The sequence below is a fragment of the Halichoerus grypus genome, chromosome 2 (assembly GCF_964656455.1).
Source record: "Halichoerus grypus chromosome 2, mHalGry1.hap1.1, whole genome shotgun sequence".
NCBI classification, from domain to species: Eukaryota; Metazoa; Chordata; class Mammalia; order Carnivora; family Phocidae; genus Halichoerus; species Halichoerus grypus.
In genome coordinates, this window is record NC_135713.1 from 164,523,333 (window position 1) to 164,541,873 (window position 18,541).

Genomic DNA, 18,541 nt, shown 5'->3' on the forward strand with positions numbered 1-18,541 from the left:
GCAGCTGGGTGGTTCAGTCAGTTAAGCTTTTTTTTTTTTTTTTTAAAGATTTTATTTATTTATTTGAGAGAGAATAAGATAGAGAGCATGAGAAAGGGGAGGGTCAGAGGGAGAAGCAGACTCCCTGCTGAGCAGGGAGCCCGATGCGGGACTTGATCCTGGGACTCCAGGATCATGACCTGAGCCGAAGGCAGTCGCTTAACCAACTGAGCCGCCCAGGCGCCCCAGTTAAGCTTCTGACTCTTGATTTCGGCTCAGGTCATGATCTCAGGGTTGTGAGATCAAGCCAGGACTCCCCTCTCAGTGGGGAGTCTGCTTTCTCTCTCTCTCTCTCAAATCTTTTTTAAAAATGGGGATACTGAATGTGTTATCTAGTTCAGAGGTCTTTTGTGAGAATTCATGAATGTAGTAAGTTATATTATTCAATAAATTGCTTAATAAACATTTGCTGTCATTAATTACAGGGATCAGGGATTGTGATCAGTTAATAAAATACTGGAATTTATTTCCTGAGGTGTGGTAAGGTAAAGTACTTGGAACAAAATTTCTTGGTCTTCCAAGATTGATAATAGAGGGAAATATCCAGTAGGGTAAGAGATGGCTGGACCTTAAGGCCCTATTCTTGTCCTCTAAAATTCCTTCCTCCTTGGACTCTTGGAATCATTGCTGCCGCTGCCACTTTAGATCCTCTCGTCATTCTTGCTTTAGGTATAATGTAGCACACTAGCCCGAGCTTGGAGACAGGACCGTTCCCTTCAGTCCTAGTAGGAGTTATAAAATAAGGCTGGGACTTTTTAAAATTTTTTTTTACGGTATTATTTATTTATTTGACAGAGACACAGCGAGAGCAGGAACACAGCATGGGGAGTGGGAGAGGGAGAAGCAGGCTTCCCGCGGAGCATGGAGCCCGATGTGGGGCTCGATCCCAGGACCGTGGGATCATGACCTGAGCCGAAGGCAGATGCTCAGCGACTGAGCCACCCAGGTGCCCCAAGGCTGGGACATTTAAGCAAGGTTTTGGTGAGGGCCAGTAACAGAAGGAAAACAGAGATGGACGTAGATAATCTGACTTATAAGGTGCAGCTTTCTTTCTTTTTCCTTTAAGATTATTTATTTATTTATTTGACAGAGAGAGATCGAGAGAGCACAAGCAGGGGGAGTGGCAGGCAGAGGGAGAAGCAGGCTTCCTGCTGAGCAGAGAGCCCGATGCAGGACTCAATCCCAGGACCCTGGGATCATGACCTGAGCCAAAAGCAGACGCTCAACCAACTGAGCCACCCAAGCATCCCAAGGTGCAGCTTTCTTAGCTTCAGTTTCAGAAGGGCCTTATGGCTACCTTCTTGCTTGGTTGCCTGCCTTCCCACTCTGCTTCCCTCACCAGGGAGTCCCTTTCTGCATGTCCAGATGACTTGAAGTCTAAAGCCAGAGGGACAGGGGCACCTGGGTGGGGCACTTGGGCAGCTCAGTCTGTTAGGCGTCTGCCTTTGGCTCGAGTCATGATCCTGGAGTCCTGGAATCGAGCCCCATGTCAGGCTCCGTGCTACGCGGGGAGCCTGCTTCTCCCCCGTCCCCCGCACTTGTGCTCTCTCTCGCTCTCTCTCTTTCTCTAAATATATATATTTTAAAGACTTTATTTTTTTTATTTGACAGAGAGCACACACAGCAGGGGGAGTGGCAGGCAGAGGGAGAAGTAGGTTCCCTGCAGAGCAGGGAGCCCGACGTGGGGCTTGATCCCAGGACCCTGGGATCACGACCTGAGCCCAGGGCAAACACCCAACCAACTGAGCCACCCAGGTGCCCCTAAATTCTTTTTTTTTGAAGATTTTATTTATTTGAGGGGGGGGCAGGGGCAGAGGGAGAGGGAGAAGCAGACTCCCCACTCAGCAGGGAGCCTGATGTGGGGCTAGATCCCAGGACCCTGGGATCATGACCTGAGCTGAAGGCAACCACTTAACCGACTGAGCCATCCAGGCGCCCTCTCTCTCTCTAAATGGATAAAAAAAAATCTTTAAAAAATGAAAAAATAAAGCCAGAGGGACAGACCTCAAGAGAACATCTATACCTGGCAGTAGATGTATTTCTCTGTACTTTGGGGGTTTTGTTTTGACTTCTATTTCACATTTATTTTTAGACTTAATTTTTTATTATTTTTTTATTTTTTTAAAGATTTATTTATTTGACAGACGCAGAGAGAGAGGGAACACAAGCAGGGGGACTGGGAGAGGGAGAAGCAGGCTTCCCACGGAGCAGAGAGCCCGATGCGGGGCTTGATCCCAGGACTCTGGGATCATGACCCGATCCGGAGGCAGATGCTCCACCAACTGAGCCACCCAGGCGCCCCTAGACTTAATTTTTTAGAACAATTTTAGGTTTATAATAACTTGAGAGGAAGGGATAGAGATTTCTCATATACTCCCTGCCCCCACACATGCACAGCCTCCCCCATTATCAACACCACTCACCAGAGTGGTACCTTCTTTACCAAGGATAAACCTACACCAACGTATCATAATTATCCAAAGGCCATAGTATACCATCAGGTTCACTCTTGGTGCTGTATTTTCTGTGGGTTACCAAATCAAATTTTGGTAAGTCGTGTCTTTATTTTCATTCAGTTAAAAATATTTTCTAATTCCCCTTGAGAGTTTTTATTTCACCCATATGTTTTTTAGAAGTATGCTACTTAATTTAAAAATATTTGAGGGGTTTCCAAGTATTTTTGTTATTAGTTGCTAGTGTAATTCCATTATGGTCAGAAAACATACTTTGTATGATCTTAGTTTTTCCAAATGTCTTAAGACTTGTTCTGTGGTCTAGCATATAAGGTCTGTCTTGGTGACTGTCTCATGTATACTTGAAAAGAATCTGTATTCTTACTGTTGGGTAGTGTTTTATAAATGTCAGGTCAGATTGAACGATTGTGTTGTTCAAGTCTTTCTATATCCTTAATGATTTTTTTGTCTACTTCTGTCAATTACTGAGAGAAGAGTCTTGGAAATCTCCAATTGTGGATTTATTTATTTCCTCTTTCAGGTCCATCTCTTTTGTTTTGGGGTTGTTTTGTTTTGTTTTTGGAAGGGGTTGTTCAGAGACACAGTTCACTTTATTAAAAGACATTCAAGCTTTGGGGCGTGTGACTCAAGTCTGTTAAGGGTCTTACTTCAGCTTAGGTCATGAACCCAGGGTCCTGGGATCAAGCCCCGTGTCAGGCTCCGCACTCAGCAGGGAGTCTGCTTGTCTCTCTTCTCCCTCTGCTGCCGCCCCCCCTTTGCCTCTTGCCTCCCCCCGCCCCTCGCTTGTGCTCCTGCATGTGCGCGTACGCTCTAATAAATAAATAAGACATCCAGTCTTTTAGTGTAAAGCCACATGACGTTTTTCAAGAAAATTGTATTTTTTGAGCATGGAAGAATTTCTGAAGTTCAGAAATCTGGAATCTTTAAAATATTTAGAAAAAATTACCCACATAACAATTAGGTTGTAATTGTATAAAAAGGCAGGACATTTTGTTGAATACGACTGAAAGTTGGGCAAAATATAGTTGACTTGCAGATGGAAAACCAACAAGAATTCATCCAAGCTATTAGCAGGCTTAGGGGAGTGGGGGGCCATTTCATTGATACCAAAATGCAAACTGACAAGCATTTTGTCCAAGGAGGAGTGAACCCGAATACAGGTGATGACCAAGGGAGTGCGCCAGATGGAGAGCTATGTCATGTACCTCGAGACCGCTAGGGTTAGAACCGGAATTTGTAACTGCTAAACACAAATATACCACTACTGTTTGTTTGTTTAAGATTTTATTTATTTATTTGACAGAGACAGCGAGAGGGAACACAAGCAGGGGGAGTGGGAGAGGGAAAATCAGGCTTCCTGCTGAGCAGGGAGCCTGGTGTGGGGCTTGATCCAAGGACCCTGGGATCATGACCTGAGCCGAAGGTAGATGCTTAATGACTGAGCCACCCAGGCCCCCCATGGTTTTTTTTGTTTTGTTTGTTTGTTTTGAAAGATTTTATTTATTTGAGAGAGAGAGAGAGACATAACACAAGTGGTGGTGGGGGGGGAGAAGCAGTCTCCCCACTGAGCAAGGAGCCCAACACAGGGCTAGATCCCAGGACCTTGGGATCATGACCTGAGCCGAAGGCAGCCTTGTAACAGACTGAGCCACCTAGGCACCCCTACAAAGACACTTTTTTAAAAACGATTTTATTTGTTTAAGAGTGAGCGAGAGAGAGCATACTAGCGGGGGGAGGGGCAGAGGGAGAGGGAGAAACAGGCTCCCTGCTGAGCAAGGAGCCCAACTTCGGGCTTGATCCCAGGACCCTGGGATCATGACCTGAGCCGAAGGCAGACACTTAACGGACTGAGCCGCCCAGGCACCCGTACAAAGATACTTCTATACATAATGAGCAACTCTGTTGATACTCCTGGAAGGAATATGTATTGTTCATATCCCTGGACATAATTACATGATTGTTTTGAGTTTTCTGCTTCAACAAGACCACCATTTCTTTTTGTGTTATATGTTTTGAAGCTCTGTAATTAGGTATATATTCAGGATTATCATGACTCTGTGCCTAGCATGGAGCCCAGTGCAGGGCTTGAACTCACAACCCTGAGCTCAAGACCCGTGCTGAGCTCAAGAGTCAGACGCTTAACTGATTGAGCCACCCAGGCGCCCCATAGGATTGTATCTTCTTAATTGATTCTTTTATCATTATAAAATGCACCTTTTTATTCATGTAATATTCTCTGTCCTGAAGTCTACTTTGTCTGATACCATTAATGCTACTGGGGCTTTGTTTTGTGTTTGCATGGATAGCTTTTTCTGTCTTTTTACTCTTAACTTCCAGTTAAGTTTAATAGAATATCAATATAGTTGGGTTCAAATCTGCCCATCATGTTCTTTGTTTTTTAATCTTTTTTTTTTTTCCTGCTTTCTTTTGGATTGAGTGGGGGTTTTTTTGTTTTTGTTTTTGGCTTTTTAAGATTTTTTTTTAAGATTTTTATTTGTTTATTTTACAGGGAGAGAGACAGAGAGAGGGAACACGAGCAGGGGGAGTGGGAGAGGGAGAAGCGGGCTTCCTGCTGAGCAGAGAGCCTGATGCAGGACTCGATCCCAAAACCCTGGGATCACGACATGAGCTGAAGGCAGACACTTAACGACTGAGCCACCCAGGCGCCCCGTATTTTTTTTTTTTTTTAAGTAATCTCTGCACCAAGCATAGGGCTTGAATTCACATGCTCCACCAGCTGAGCCAGCCAGGTACCCTGGGTGGGTTTTTTGTTTTGTTTGATTTAGTTTCACTCTTTGCTTAGTAACTACATGTATTTTTTTGTTTTTTGGGGTGTTTTTTTGGTTGCTCTGTACATCTCTGACATATTACAGTCTCTACGGTGCCCATTAGTCTACTGCTAAGATCACTTTGCATGTAGTACGAGAACCTTACAACACTGTACTTCCATTTCCCCCCTCTCTTTGTAGAATTTTTTCATATGTTTTAACTGTACCTGTATTATAAATACAACAGTTTATTACTAATTTTGCTTTAAATAGCCTTTATCTTTTATAAAAATTACAAAATGAGCAAAAATATCTTTTACATTTTACTCACATACTTTATCTGGTTTTCTCCATTACTTCATGTAGATCCAGATTTCCATCTAGTGTTTTCATTCTGCTTAAAGAATTTCCTTTAACATTTCTTGTAGTAACAGTCTACTGGCAGTGAATACACTCTGCTTTTGTTTGTCTGAAAAAGTGTTTACTTTGCCTTCATTTCTATTAATGTAAACTGTTACTTTCTTTTGCAATTTTACAATGTTATTAATTCCATTAGTGTAATTTTTTTATTTCAGATACTGTAATTTTTATCTCTAGGCATTCTGTCTGGGTACTTAGTATCTTTTCTCTCCCTATTGTGTTCATGTTTTTCTTTATATATTCAAGCATAATTATAAGATTTGTTAAATAGCTGTTTTAAAAAGGTCCTTGTTTCCTGATTTCATTATTTGTGTTATTGCTAGGTCTGTTTCTGTTGATTGAGTTTTTTCTGATTATGGATAATTCATTCCTATTTTTTTTTGCATGAATGGTAATTTTTTATTACATGCTAGAAATTTTGAGTTTTACATTATTTATAGGTTTTGTTATGTTTTGTTAAAGAGAATTGTGTTATGATGTGCAGTTCAGTAACTTGTGGATTAGTTTGATCCTTTTAAGACTTGCTTTTAAGCTTGGTTATGGCAAATCTATAGCACCCTTTGTTCTGGAGTTAATGTACCTCCATTGCTAGGTTGATAACTTTCTTGGGGCTCTACCCAATTCCCATGTATTACAAGGGCTCTCTACTCTGGTAGGTAGGAACACAAACTGTTGGCAACCTTATATGACCTGTGGGACTTGTTTAGCTTTCTGATCTGTGGCGTTCTTTTTTATTATTACCATTTAAATTCAGTTAGCCAACGTATAATACATCATTGTCCTGCTGCTGGGGTGGATATTCTGGTAGAGGGAAAGGGAGTTTGATACTAGAGTCGACAGTCAATATACCAAGGTTCTTTGTTAATACTTTGGAGATAGTTTGAGAGGCACCCGAGCCTTCCTGGGACTTCTCTTCACTGGGCATCTGAGATGATCCCAGGGCCCAGGTTGGGTAAAGCTGCTTTGGCGAATCCATTGGAAGCCTAGTCACAGACCGAAGCTCCTCCTAGATCTTTGGGGTCCAGTGGGAGGTGATGCTCAAGACTCAGCTTGCTACGAAGTACCCTGGGAAGAACTTTATAGCCCAAAAGGAGTGAGAAAAACCCAAACTCCTTTGGAGTGGCAAGAGAAAGAACAAACCTCAGAGTTCCCATCGGGTTTCCTCTTAAAACTACCACTATATTTGCTCTTACTTTAAGTGTTTATATTGCCTTAATTGATTTTTTTTGAGATTAAATTCACACTTTAAAAATATACAATTCACTGGTTTTCAGTATATTCATAAAATTGTGCAACCATCACCACTATCTAATTCTAGAACATTTTCATCACCCCCAACAGGAACCCTATACCCATGAACAGTCATTCATTCCCCATTGTTCCCCCCACATCTAGCTCCTGGCAATCACGAATCTTCTTTCTGTCTATATGATTTTGCCTATTCTGGACATTTCATATAAATGGAATTGTGCAATATGTGACTTTTTTGCCTGGTTTCCTTTTTTTTAAGATTTATTTATTTTAGAGTGAGAGAGAGCACGTGTGTGCGAGTAGGGGGTGGGGCAGACCAGGAGAGAAAATCTTCAGACTCCCCACTGAGCATGGAGCCCGATGTAGGGCTCAATCCCAGGACCCTGAGATCATTATCTGAGCCGAAACCAGGAGTCAGATGCTTAACTGACTGTGCCACCCAGGCGTCCCTGTCTAGTTTCTTTAACCTAACACGTTTTAAAGATTCATCTGTGTTGTAGCATGTATCAATACTTGAACCTTTTCATTTATGAGTAATATTCTTTTATATGGATATACCACATTTTGTTTAGCCATTTGTCAGTTGATGGACATTTGGGTTCCCCCCCCCCTACTTTTTGGCTATTACGAATAATGCTGTTGAGAACATTTGTGTACACATTTTTGTGTGGACATATGTTTTCATTTCTCTTGGGTATATGCTTAGGAGTAGAATTGCTGGATCATATGGTAACTATGTTTAACCTTTTGAGGTGATTCAACCATTGTACCATTTCACATTCCCACCAGCAGTACATGAGTGTTCCATTTTCTTCACACACTTGCCAGCAGTTGTCACTGCTTTATAGCCATTACTGTGGGTGTTAAATAGTATCTCATAGTAGTTTTGATTTATATATACTTTCCTAATGACATTGAGCTCAAATTTTCCTTGAGAACTAGGGAGAATTTAATTAACTGGATCAAGTAGTCCCTACCACCTCCCCCCACCCCTGCGCCGCATAGCTCACGTATAATTTACTTTCTCCCCACTTTTTTCAGATTGTGAATAAGTGGAACACAGCTCTTATAGGCCTTATGACATACTTTCGGGAGGCGGTGGTGAACACCCAGGAGCTCCTGGACTTGCTAGTGAAGTGTGAGAATAAGATCCAGACACGTATCAAGATTGGCCTCAACTCCAAGATGCCCAGTCGGTTCCCTCCTGTTGTGTTCTATACCCCTAAGGAGTTGGGTGGACTCGGCATGCTCTCAATGGGCCATGTGCTCATCCCCCAGTCTGACCTCAGGTAGGACTTGGTTGAAAATCTTGCTACGGGTGCCTGGCTGCCTCAGTTGGAAGAGCATGCAACTCTTCATCTCAGGGTCATGAGTTTGAGCCCCATGTTGGGTGTAGAGATGACTTAAATAAATAAATACACAAAAAAACTTTTTTAAAAAAGGGGGGAAAAAGAAAATCTTGCTAGACCCTATTTCTTTACTTTTAGGTTTTATTATTTTTTTTTCTAAACTTGATTGTGCCCCCAAACAGGTGGTCCAAGCAGACAGATGTAGGTATCACACACTTTCGTTCAGGAATGAGCCATGAAGAAGACCAGCTGATTCCCAACTTATACCGCTACATACAGCCATGGGAGAGCGAGTTCATTGATTCTCAACGGGTCTGGGCTGAGTATGCACTGAAGAGACAAGAGGCCATTGCTCAGAACAGGTACACATCCAGGAAGGCATAGCAGTCCCGTCAGGAGTGTGGAGGGGTGATCTTTGAGCCTTGCATGGAGGTCAGGAGCAGAGCATGCCATATATTTATGGAGACAAGGAAGTACGTTCTACATCTGACCCCTTTGCCCTTGGCCAAGCAGGGAATGCTAAACTCTCTGTGAACACATGCTTGACTTAGATGTTTTTTCTTTGACAGACGACTGACCTTAGAAGATCTAGAAGATTCATGGGATCGTGGCATTCCTCGAATCAACACCCTCTTCCAGAAGGACCGGCACACGTTGGCTTATGATAAGGGCTGGCGTGTTCGAACTGACTTTAAGCAGTACCAGGTACATGAAGGGGATGGTAGAGATTTTCCCTGAATTAAAAGAATCCGTGGTCCATGCCAGGAATCTGGGGCAGTAGGCACCCAGAAGCTTGATGGTACCTGCCTTGCCATCTAGGTTTTGAAGCAGAACCCTTTCTGGTGGACACATCAGCGGCATGATGGGAAGCTCTGGAACCTGAACAACTACCGTACAGACATGATCCAGGCCCTGGGTGGTGTGGAAGGCATACTGGAACACACACTCTTCAAGGGCACTTACTTCCCTACCTGGGAGGGGCTTTTCTGGTGAGGATTCTCTTCTCTCCTTAGAGTAACCTGTCACAATCCTCTGAGCTCAACCCTTGTGTGCTTTTTTGTTCTCCTCTGGTGTTTACCAGAGAGCAGTGCTCTGGGAGATGGCAGGGCATCACTTTAACTGGCCTCTTCTTCCCAGGGAAAAGGCCAGTGGTTTTGAGGAGTCTATGAAGTGGAAGAAGCTAACTAATGCTCAGCGATCAGGATTGAACCAGATTCCCAATCGTAGATTCACCCTCTGGTGGTCCCCAACCATCAACCGAGCCAACGTGAGTGTGATTGATCTGGGAGACAGGAAGCTAAAAGCAAGTGTTTCTACTTCCTAAATTATATCCTAAGAACCAAAGTCTCTTGACCTCTGGTGTCCCTCTCTTTTTCCTGTCAGGTATATGTAGGCTTTCAGGTGCAGCTGGACCTGACGGGTATCTTCATGCATGGCAAGATCCCCACACTGAAGATCTCTCTTATCCAGATCTTCCGAGCTCACTTATGGCAGAAGATCCACGAGAGCATTGTGATGGACTTGTGCCAGGTGGGCCAGAATTGAGGGGAGAGGGGACCACCAGAAGTCAGGTCAGCTTACTGTGGCATATGGGAAATCCACCCTGGCAGCACTGAGGATGAGACTTGCATTGTGGTGCCAGGTGCCACATTATCTGAAATTCTACAAGCCGTCATTCCTAGTGGGCTTCCATAAGCAGTCATAACCTTTCTACCTTTGCCTCCAGGTGTTTGATCAGGAACTGGATGCACTAGAAATTGAGACTGTACAAAAGGAGACAATTCACCCGCGGAAGTCCTATAAGATGAATTCTTCCTGTGCAGATATCCTGCTCTTTGCCTCCTATAAGTGGAATGTCTCTCGGCCCTCATTGCTGGCCGACTCCAAGTAAGTGCCTTATAACCAAGCCCTAGGCATTCAGGAAGCTTGGTTTTACTGTTCTTCTAGCAGTGCTACTTCAGGAATTGTCCCTGTCTGCTTTTCTTTCTGATTTGGGTCCAGTGCCATCCCTGGATCCTGTCAGCACCCTCAAAGGTCTGCTGATTCTCTAGGTGAGGGGCTTGCTGATCGGAACAGGCAAAGGGATTGGGAATTTTGAGGTTTAGATGTAGTGATTGAGAGTTAATGTGGTTCTGGGACATTGGTGATATTGGTGGCTTCTTGGAAGTGTGGATTCCTGACCTCTCTCTACCCGCAGGGATGTGATGGATAGTACCACTACTCAGAAGTATTGGATTGATATCCAGTTGCGCTGGGGGGACTATGATTCCCATGACATTGAACGCTACGCCCGGGCCAAGTTCCTGGACTACACCACAGACAACATGAGTATCTACCCTTCGCCCACTGGTGTGCTCATTGCCATTGACCTGGCATATAATCTGCACAGGTAAGTTGGTGCTCAGAAGCTTTTCTATCAGCTCCATACTTTATTTATTAATTTTATTTATTTTTTAAGTAAATTACGGCCAAAGTGGGGCTTGAACTCAAGATTCTGAGATCACAGAGAATTGTACACAGAGGCAAGGAAGAAAAAGTCAATGACCCAGAAAAAGAAAGTGCCACCTTGGCAAACTAAAATACACATGTGCGTTAAAGTATGGGGCCAATTCGGGTGCCTGCTGCCACACTCAGAGTATGTACATGTGTTTTTTAGTGTACCTGAGCAGACACTTGTCTGCCTGGCCAGCAGTCTTGTCTTTCTCTCTAGAGTTCCATTTTACCTTGTTCCTGGGGCTGCCAACCTGGTCTTCACTCTTCTTGCCTCTTCTATTCCCATAGTGCCTATGGAAACTGGTTCCCAGGCAGCAAGCCTCTCATACAGCAGGCCATGGCCAAGATCATGAAGGCAAACCCTGCCTTGTATGTGTTACGTGAACGGATCCGCAAGGGCCTGCAGCTCTATTCATCTGAGCCCACTGAGCCCTATCTGTCCTCTCAGAATTATGGTGAGCTCTTCTCCAACCAGATTATCTGGTTTGTGGATGACACTAATGTCTACAGAGTGACTATCCACAAGGTGAGAATTAGAAGCAATGTAGGGATGTGGGGCTCTGTATACGCCTATGGGAGGGTGATGAGGCAAATGTGTACATACGGGGTGAAGGCATGATGGTTGTGTCTAGGCCATGCTAACTGATGTCATCATTCTTTAGACCTTTGAAGGGAACTTGACCACCAAACCCATCAACGGGGCCATCTTCATCTTCAATCCACGCACAGGGCAGCTGTTCCTCAAGATAATCCACACATCTGTGTGGGCTGGACAGAAGCGTTTGGGGCAGGTGAGCCAGTTAAAGGACAGAAGCTGTAAACTTTTTCTACCCCTTTTTCTACCTCTTACTACCCCTTTTTCTTTGGGGGGTGTATGTGAGAGACGGTGGAGGTAGGGGATATCTTCCTGTTTCTCTCTCAGAGATTAAGGGTATCTCATTTGAACCTTTTCCCTGAATTACTTAACTTGAGAAGTTCTCTCCTATAGAGGGCCCAGCAGTGTGTGAGGTCCTTCATTACCTACAGTTGGTCTCTCTGTTTCTTGACTCTCCCATCTTTAACCTATCTGGAACGAGACTACCAAAAGTCACCTTTCTAAAGGGAACAAATATTCTTAAAACATCACTTTTACCTAATTTCTACCTCTAAGCCTTTGGTAGCCCGTTTCTTCTTGCTGAATTAACTCTTCTTTGGCTTCCTAGACACTTAATATCTGGCTGGGTTATAACCTGTCCAACCATGGTTTCTCTTCCTTTAAAACCTGTTTCCTGGGCACTTGGGTGGCTCAGTCGGTTGAGCGTCTGGCTTAGGCTCAGGTCATGATCCCACGGGCCTGGGATGGAGCCTGAGTCTATCGGGCTCCCTGCTCAGCGGGGAGTCTGCTTCTCCTTCACCCTCTGCCCCCCCATCCCCCCACTTATGCTTGCATGCTTTCTAATTAATTAATTAATTAAAAACTCCTGTTTCCAGGGACACTTGGGTGGCTCAGTCGGTGAAGCGTCTGCCTTCGGCTCAGACCATGACCTCAGGGTCCTGGGATCGAGTCCCGCATCGGGCTCCCTGCTCGGTGGGGAGTCTGCTTCTCCCTCTCCCTCTGCTGCGCTCTCTCTCTCTCTGACAAAAAGTAAATACTTAAAAAAAAAACAAAACACCTGTTTCCTCTTGTAAACAATCTGGTGTCCTACTATCCCCAAACTCTTGTTCATTTCCACTTCTGTGGCTTTGCTTATATAGCTTCTTTCTAGAATGAACTCCCTTCTTTACTCTGTTAATCACAGTCTTACTTGTTCCTTAAGACGTTTTTCTTTGTGCAGTGGGGCGCCTGGGTGGCTCAGTCGGTTAAGCATCCGACTCTTGATTTCGGCTTGGGCTGTGATCTCAGGGTTGTTGGATCGAGCCCTCTCATCCAGCTCTGCACTGAGTGCGGAGTCTGCTTGAGATTCTCTTTTTCCTCTCTGCCCCTCCCTTCACTTGTGTGCGTGCACGCTCTCTCTCTCTAAATAAATAAAGTCTTCCTGTTTCTTTATGTAGCTTTTTATGATCTTTAGCCTTAATTTATTTTGTCCCTGACATATTATGTAATTAAATACTGGTTTGTGGTACATCTTGTATGACTTTACTTTGGCCAGCTAGGTTGAAAAAGCCTTTTGGGCAAGGCCATTTGATACTTTTTTTGCATCTCTAAAGTACCCAACATTCAATAGCAGTGCACAATAGAAACGTAGGTTGATTATTTCAAGACTAGGATCTTTTGTTGTAGTTGACCTTGAGATGGTAGAAACTCAATTTCTGTTTCCTCCCCTCTTGCTTTTTAGTTGGCTAAATGGAAGACAGCTGAGGAAGTGGCTGCCCTCATCCGATCTCTGCCTGTGGAGGAGCAGCCCAAGCAGATCATTGTCACCAGGAAGGGCATGCTGGACCCATTGGAGGTGAGAGGTGGGTGAGGTGGAAGAGAGGAGGGCTGAGACCTGCAGGCTCTGTTTCTAATCTTGGACTTGATCTTGTTTCAGGTGCACTTGCTAGACTTTCCCAATATTGTGATCAAAGGATCAGAGCTCCAGCTACCTTTCCAGGCTTGTCTCAAGGTGGAAAAGTTTGGGGACCTCATCCTTAAAGCCACTGAACCCCAGATGGTTCTCTTTAATCTCTACGATGACTGGCTCAAGACTATCTCATCCTACACGGTATGAAACCCTAACAAAGAGGGTCAGTCTAAGAGGAGTGGGTCTGGGGCCATGAGACAATCCTGTGCCTTCCTTAGCTTTTCCCCAGGTCCCCTATGAGGTCATTTTCACATCTTCAACCTGTGGATGAGATAGCAACTCTATGCTCCGCATATAAAGTTGACTGGGGGATCAGGGGAGGCTGCACCTTAGAGGCTGAAATCAATTCCTGGGTTCCCTGAAAGGATAGGATCGAGGAAAGGGGGAGGATATCTAGTGGCTGATCCCCTGCCCCCCTTGCTGCCATATCTCTTCTCAGGCTTTCTCCCGCCTCATCCTGATTCTGCGTGCCCTGCATGTGAACAATGACCGGGCGAAGGTGATCCTGAAGCCAGACAAGACTACTATTACAGAACCACACCACATCTGGCCCACTCTGACTGACGAGGAGTGGATCAAGGTGGAGGTGCAGCTAAAAGATCTTATCTTGGCTGACTACGGCAAGAAAAACAAGTGAGCAGTGGTGGTGGGGAGACAGATGGAAGATCCTAAAAGGATGAAATGAATGGTTCAGTATATGGTTTCTGGGTTTTTTGGAAACATTTAGGTTCAGAAATTTCTCAAGGAATTGTCCTGGGGATGCCTATAGAAAAGAGGTAGGCAATGTCTTCAGATAATGTAGAAAATGTCTGTTCCAGGGCTTCAGTCTGATTCTTGGGCATTTTTTCATGTTGCCATTTTGAGCAGGGCATTTCTTTACTGTCCATACATTACAGGAAGTTTTAACGTCCCGGATCCCCAGGTACCATTGCTAACAGCACGCACACACCCCTTCCTTCCCCCTCCCTGTCATTGTGGCAACCAAAAAATAAGAATGTCCATAGATTTCCAGGTACACCTAGGGTGACGAACAGTACTAGCTGTGGTTGAGAACATGTTCTAAGGGTTTCTATTTTTGAGAATTGTCCTATAAACCAGGGCATTTGTGTCAAAGAAAAGAGGAATGTCTGGCTACTGAGCAGGTTTGAGCATGGCTGAAAGGTGTACATGCACAGAGCCATCTGGGCTGTGCTAAATCTTACCGGTATTAGTACGTGTCCACGTCACACTTCCTTTACAGATGCCACTTGAGGATTGTCTGGGGTAAGGGTCTGGGGTCCCCTGTCTTACCAAGTTACACTCTTGCCTTTGGGATATAACTGACCGAGGGGAAGGGATCTTGTGGTGTGATCCATGCTGTCCCCACAGTGTGAATGTGGCATCACTGACACAGTCGGAAATTCGAGACATCATCCTGGGTATGGAGATCTCAGCACCGTCACAGCAGCGGCAGCAGATAGCGGAGATTGAGAAGCAGACCAAGGAGCAGTCTCAGCTGACAGCAACACAGACTCGTACTGTCAACAAGCATGGCGATGAGATCATTACTTCTACCACCAGCAACTATGAGACCCAGACTTTCTCCTCTAAGACTGAATGGAGGGTTAGGTACTGTAAGGGACGGGAGGGCTTAGGGATGGCAAAGCCTACTTAACACTCCCTGCGGTGCTAGGCCGGAGAAATGCTGACGTTCCCCACCGTTTTTAGGGCCATCTCTGCTGCCAACCTTCACCTAAGGACCAATCATATCTATGTTTCATCTGATGACATCAAGGAGACTGGTTATACCTATATCCTTCCCAAGAATGTGCTTAAGAAGTTTATCTGCATATCTGACCTTCGGGCCCAAGTGAGTAAGTGTGCTCAACTAGTCCATAGTGTGTGCCCAATATTTTATGTGCCTAAAACTCAACCTGAGATTGCCTGGAACTTAAGGTGCTGGTTTCAGGATTCACAGATGAGTAAATATATATATATTAAGAATGGCCGAGGGGCACCTGGGTGGCTCAGTTGGGCATCTGCCTTCAACTCGGGTCATGATCCCAGAGTTCCGGGATCGAGCCCTGCTTTGGGCTCCCTGCTCGGTGGGGAGTCTGCTTCTCCCTCTGCCCCTCACCCCACTCATGTTCTCTCTCTCTCACTCTCTGTTTCTCTCTCAAATTAAAAAAAAAAAGAATGGCTGAAACAGCAGGAAAGGTTTTGGCTCCCATCAAATATTAAAACATTATAAAGCTATGGCAATTAAGAAAATGATCCAAAATTTATTGGATGAGGATAGCATATAATCAGAAACAGATTCATGTGGATATAATAAATGTGTATCAGATCTGTAGAATTAAGGATGCCTTATCATACTGAAACAATCAGAACCCTGCCTCACAACATATAAAAAATAAAATGCATGTAAAAATCTGCATGTAAAATACTAAGCTGTAGAGTATCCCAACACTAAGGATAGCCTTCTTAAGACATAAAACCCAAAACCATAATCAAAATTAATAACTTGTGTATGACAAAGACGTACTAAAAACAAGAAAATATTTGCATAATTCTAAAAAAAGATGGATTAGAATCTAGAATGGGGAATTATCAGAAGTTGATTTAAAAACAGATAACTGGGGCGCCTGCGTGGCTCAGTCGGTTAAGCATCTGCCTTGGGCTCAGGTCATGATCCCAGGGTCCTAGGATCAAGTCCCACATTGGGCTCCTTGCTCAGCGGGGAGCCTGCTTCTCCCTCTGCCTGCAGCTCCCCCTGCTTGTGCTCTCGCTCTCTGACAAATAAAATCTTTAAAAAAAAAAAAAATCTGGGGGCGCCTGGGTGGCTCAGTCGTTAAGCGTCTGCCTTCGGCTCAGGTCATGATCCCAGGGTCCTGGGATCGAGCCCCGCATCGGGCTCCCTGCTCAGCGGGAAGCCTGCTTCTCTCTCTCCCACTCCCCCTGCTTGTGTTCCCTCTCTCACTGTGTCTCTCTCTGTCAAATAAATAAATCTTAAAAAAAAAAAAAAAATCTGAAGGTAGTTCAGAAAAGGAACTACAGATGGCAAATGAAAAGATGCTCAACTTTACAGGTAATCAGGGAATTCATATTGTATAAAACACCCAATTTGTGGCCTCACGTTGGTGAATTTGAAAAGATTGTTGATATCCTGTGTCGTGATCTTACAGGAACACAGGTTCTCTTACTTTGTTGATGGCAGTGTAAAATTTAAAATACCACCTAGTGGTGGATTTCAAGATGTGTTCAGCTGCGAAAATTCATGAGCCGTGTATTGGTGTGCTCATTTATTTATGGATACTATACAGATTATACTATGCAGATTCCTGGACCCCAACTAGATTCTGATGTGGTAAGTCTGAGATGAGGTCCATGTTTGCATTTTTAACAGGCACCCCAGGTGATTCTGATGCAAGAGATTCTGACCACATTCTGACCTATTCTTTATTCTTGGGGAAGGGAACAAAACACTGGGCTAACAGCCCAGAGTCTAGAGTGGTACTAAGAATCATTTTGGTTCTTGACCCCCTTGTTTCCAGATTGCAGGATACCTGTATGGGGTGAGCCCACCAGATAACCCCCAGGTGAAGGAGATCCGCTGCATTGTGATGGTACCACAGTGGGGCACTCACCAAACCGTGCACCTGCCTGGCCAGCTGCCCCAGCATGAGTACCTCAAGGTCAGTGGAGGTGTGGGAGGATGGGGGCTTTCTTCTGTCGGAGTGGTGGAGGGAAGGCAGCCGTGTTAACTCTCATGGAGGTGATTCCTATCTGCAGATGGGGATAGGGCTTCAAATAGCTTTTCACCTCTCTTTGCGTATAGGAGATGGAACCCTTAGGATGGATCCACACTCAGCCCAATGAATCACCCCAGCTGTCACCCCAAGATGTCACCACCCATGCAAAGATCATGGCTGACAACCCATCTTGGGATGGTGAGAAGACCATTATCATCACCTGCAGGTAGGCTTTGGGCCCCCTTGGGAGGAAGTATGTGGGGCAGGCATTGCAGCACAGGGCCTAGAATGGTGGCCTGAGCTCTGACTCTGTCCTCATCCCTCTTTCAGCTTCACGCCAGGCTCCTGCACACTGACAGCCTATAAGCTGACCCCCAGTGGCTATGAGTGGGGTCGCCAGAACACAGACAAGGGCAACAATCCCAAGGGCTATCTACCCTCACATTATGAAAGGGTCCAGATGCTGTTGTCAGACCGCTTCCTTGGCTTTTTTATGGTTCCTGCCCAGTCCTCCTGGAACTACAACTTTATGGGTGAGTTGGGGAGCACAGGGAAGTGGGACTGGGGTTAGGCCATCACCCTTGGCACTTGGGGCTTGACTCTGGGCCCAGGCTGGGTGAGGCAGGTGCACCTGGTTAGCAGTGGCCCTTTCCTTCTTCCCCAAGGTGTCCGGCACGATCCCAACATGAAGTATGAGCTGCAGCTGGCAAATCCTAAAGAGTTCTACCACGAGGTGCACAGACCTTCCCACTTCCTCAACTTCGCCCTCCTGCAAGAGGGTGAGGTCTACTCTGCGGACCGAGAAGACCTCTATGCCTAATTGTTTCCTCACCTCCCCCTGCTTCAGACGTCCCAAAGACTGGAACCTTTTACCCCCAAGGAAAAGCTGGTGACATTCAGCAGCTTGGTCCCTTTTCCCCCTATTTGTGCTTCTTGTGTTATGATATCTGGTGGCTTGTAGTCCTGAGCAAAATATAATAATAAATTTTGTATAAATAGGGGTTTTTGTGTTTTGTTTGCTTCTCCCTCCCCCCTGCCCCGGGGCTCAAATTCTGGGTGTAGGGATGGCAGGAGACTGGACTTGATCACAGCAAAGTGCTGGCCTCAGCCTTAAAGGGGCATGAGGCCCCTAATCGGGCTGTGGACCAAACATCCTCTAGATTCAAGGAACTGAGGTGGGGTTGGGCTTTCATACCCTTACTGCCTTGACCACATTTACCAACTGCCCTTCAAAATATTTGCAAACCATCACTCCTTTCAACATCCTTTGGAGCGGCTGCTGCCATTTTCTGAGTCTGGAAGTTTGGATTTTTTTCCTCCGAAACTATGGTGCCCAGCGTATCCCCTTAATTTGTGTGTCACTGGTGGTTGGGAAAACAGGCACATGGCTGGACAGATGGCTGTCTCTGGCTGAGGCCAATGACAGCCCTCCTACCTCACCTCTCGCCTGTAGTACTTGGCAGCCAAGTTGGG

At 45.2% G+C, this 18,541-nt stretch overlaps 1 protein-coding gene across 2 annotated transcripts in view; it reads left to right on the plus strand.

Annotated features, from left to right (window-relative positions):
- Positions 1-18,069, plus strand: part of PRPF8 (pre-mRNA processing factor 8) — a 33,696-nt gene extending 15,627 nt beyond the window's left edge. For both annotated transcript variants that reach the window (XM_036091080.2, XM_036091081.2), the window contains exons 25-43: positions 7,994-8,241; positions 8,484-8,663; positions 8,871-9,006; positions 9,121-9,290; positions 9,439-9,568; positions 9,685-9,831; positions 10,028-10,188; positions 10,499-10,690; positions 11,083-11,320; positions 11,457-11,585; positions 13,110-13,223; positions 13,305-13,478; positions 13,777-13,970; positions 14,706-14,945; positions 15,045-15,186; positions 16,871-17,011; positions 17,155-17,294; positions 17,399-17,601; positions 17,734-18,069. In XM_036091080.2, the coding sequence (XP_035946973.1) occupies positions 7,994-8,241; positions 8,484-8,663; positions 8,871-9,006; positions 9,121-9,290; positions 9,439-9,568; positions 9,685-9,831; positions 10,028-10,188; positions 10,499-10,690; positions 11,083-11,320; positions 11,457-11,585; positions 13,110-13,223; positions 13,305-13,478; positions 13,777-13,970; positions 14,706-14,945; positions 15,045-15,186; positions 16,871-17,011; positions 17,155-17,294; positions 17,399-17,601; positions 17,734-17,888 (3,234 nt within the window). In that variant the 3' untranslated portion in view covers positions 17,889-18,069. The remainder of the gene's footprint in view (positions 1-7,993; positions 8,242-8,483; positions 8,664-8,870; positions 9,007-9,120; positions 9,291-9,438; positions 9,569-9,684; positions 9,832-10,027; positions 10,189-10,498; positions 10,691-11,082; positions 11,321-11,456; positions 11,586-13,109; positions 13,224-13,304; positions 13,479-13,776; positions 13,971-14,705; positions 14,946-15,044; positions 15,187-16,870; positions 17,012-17,154; positions 17,295-17,398; positions 17,602-17,733) is intronic.
- The last annotated feature ends 472 nt before the right edge of the window (positions 18,070-18,541 follow it).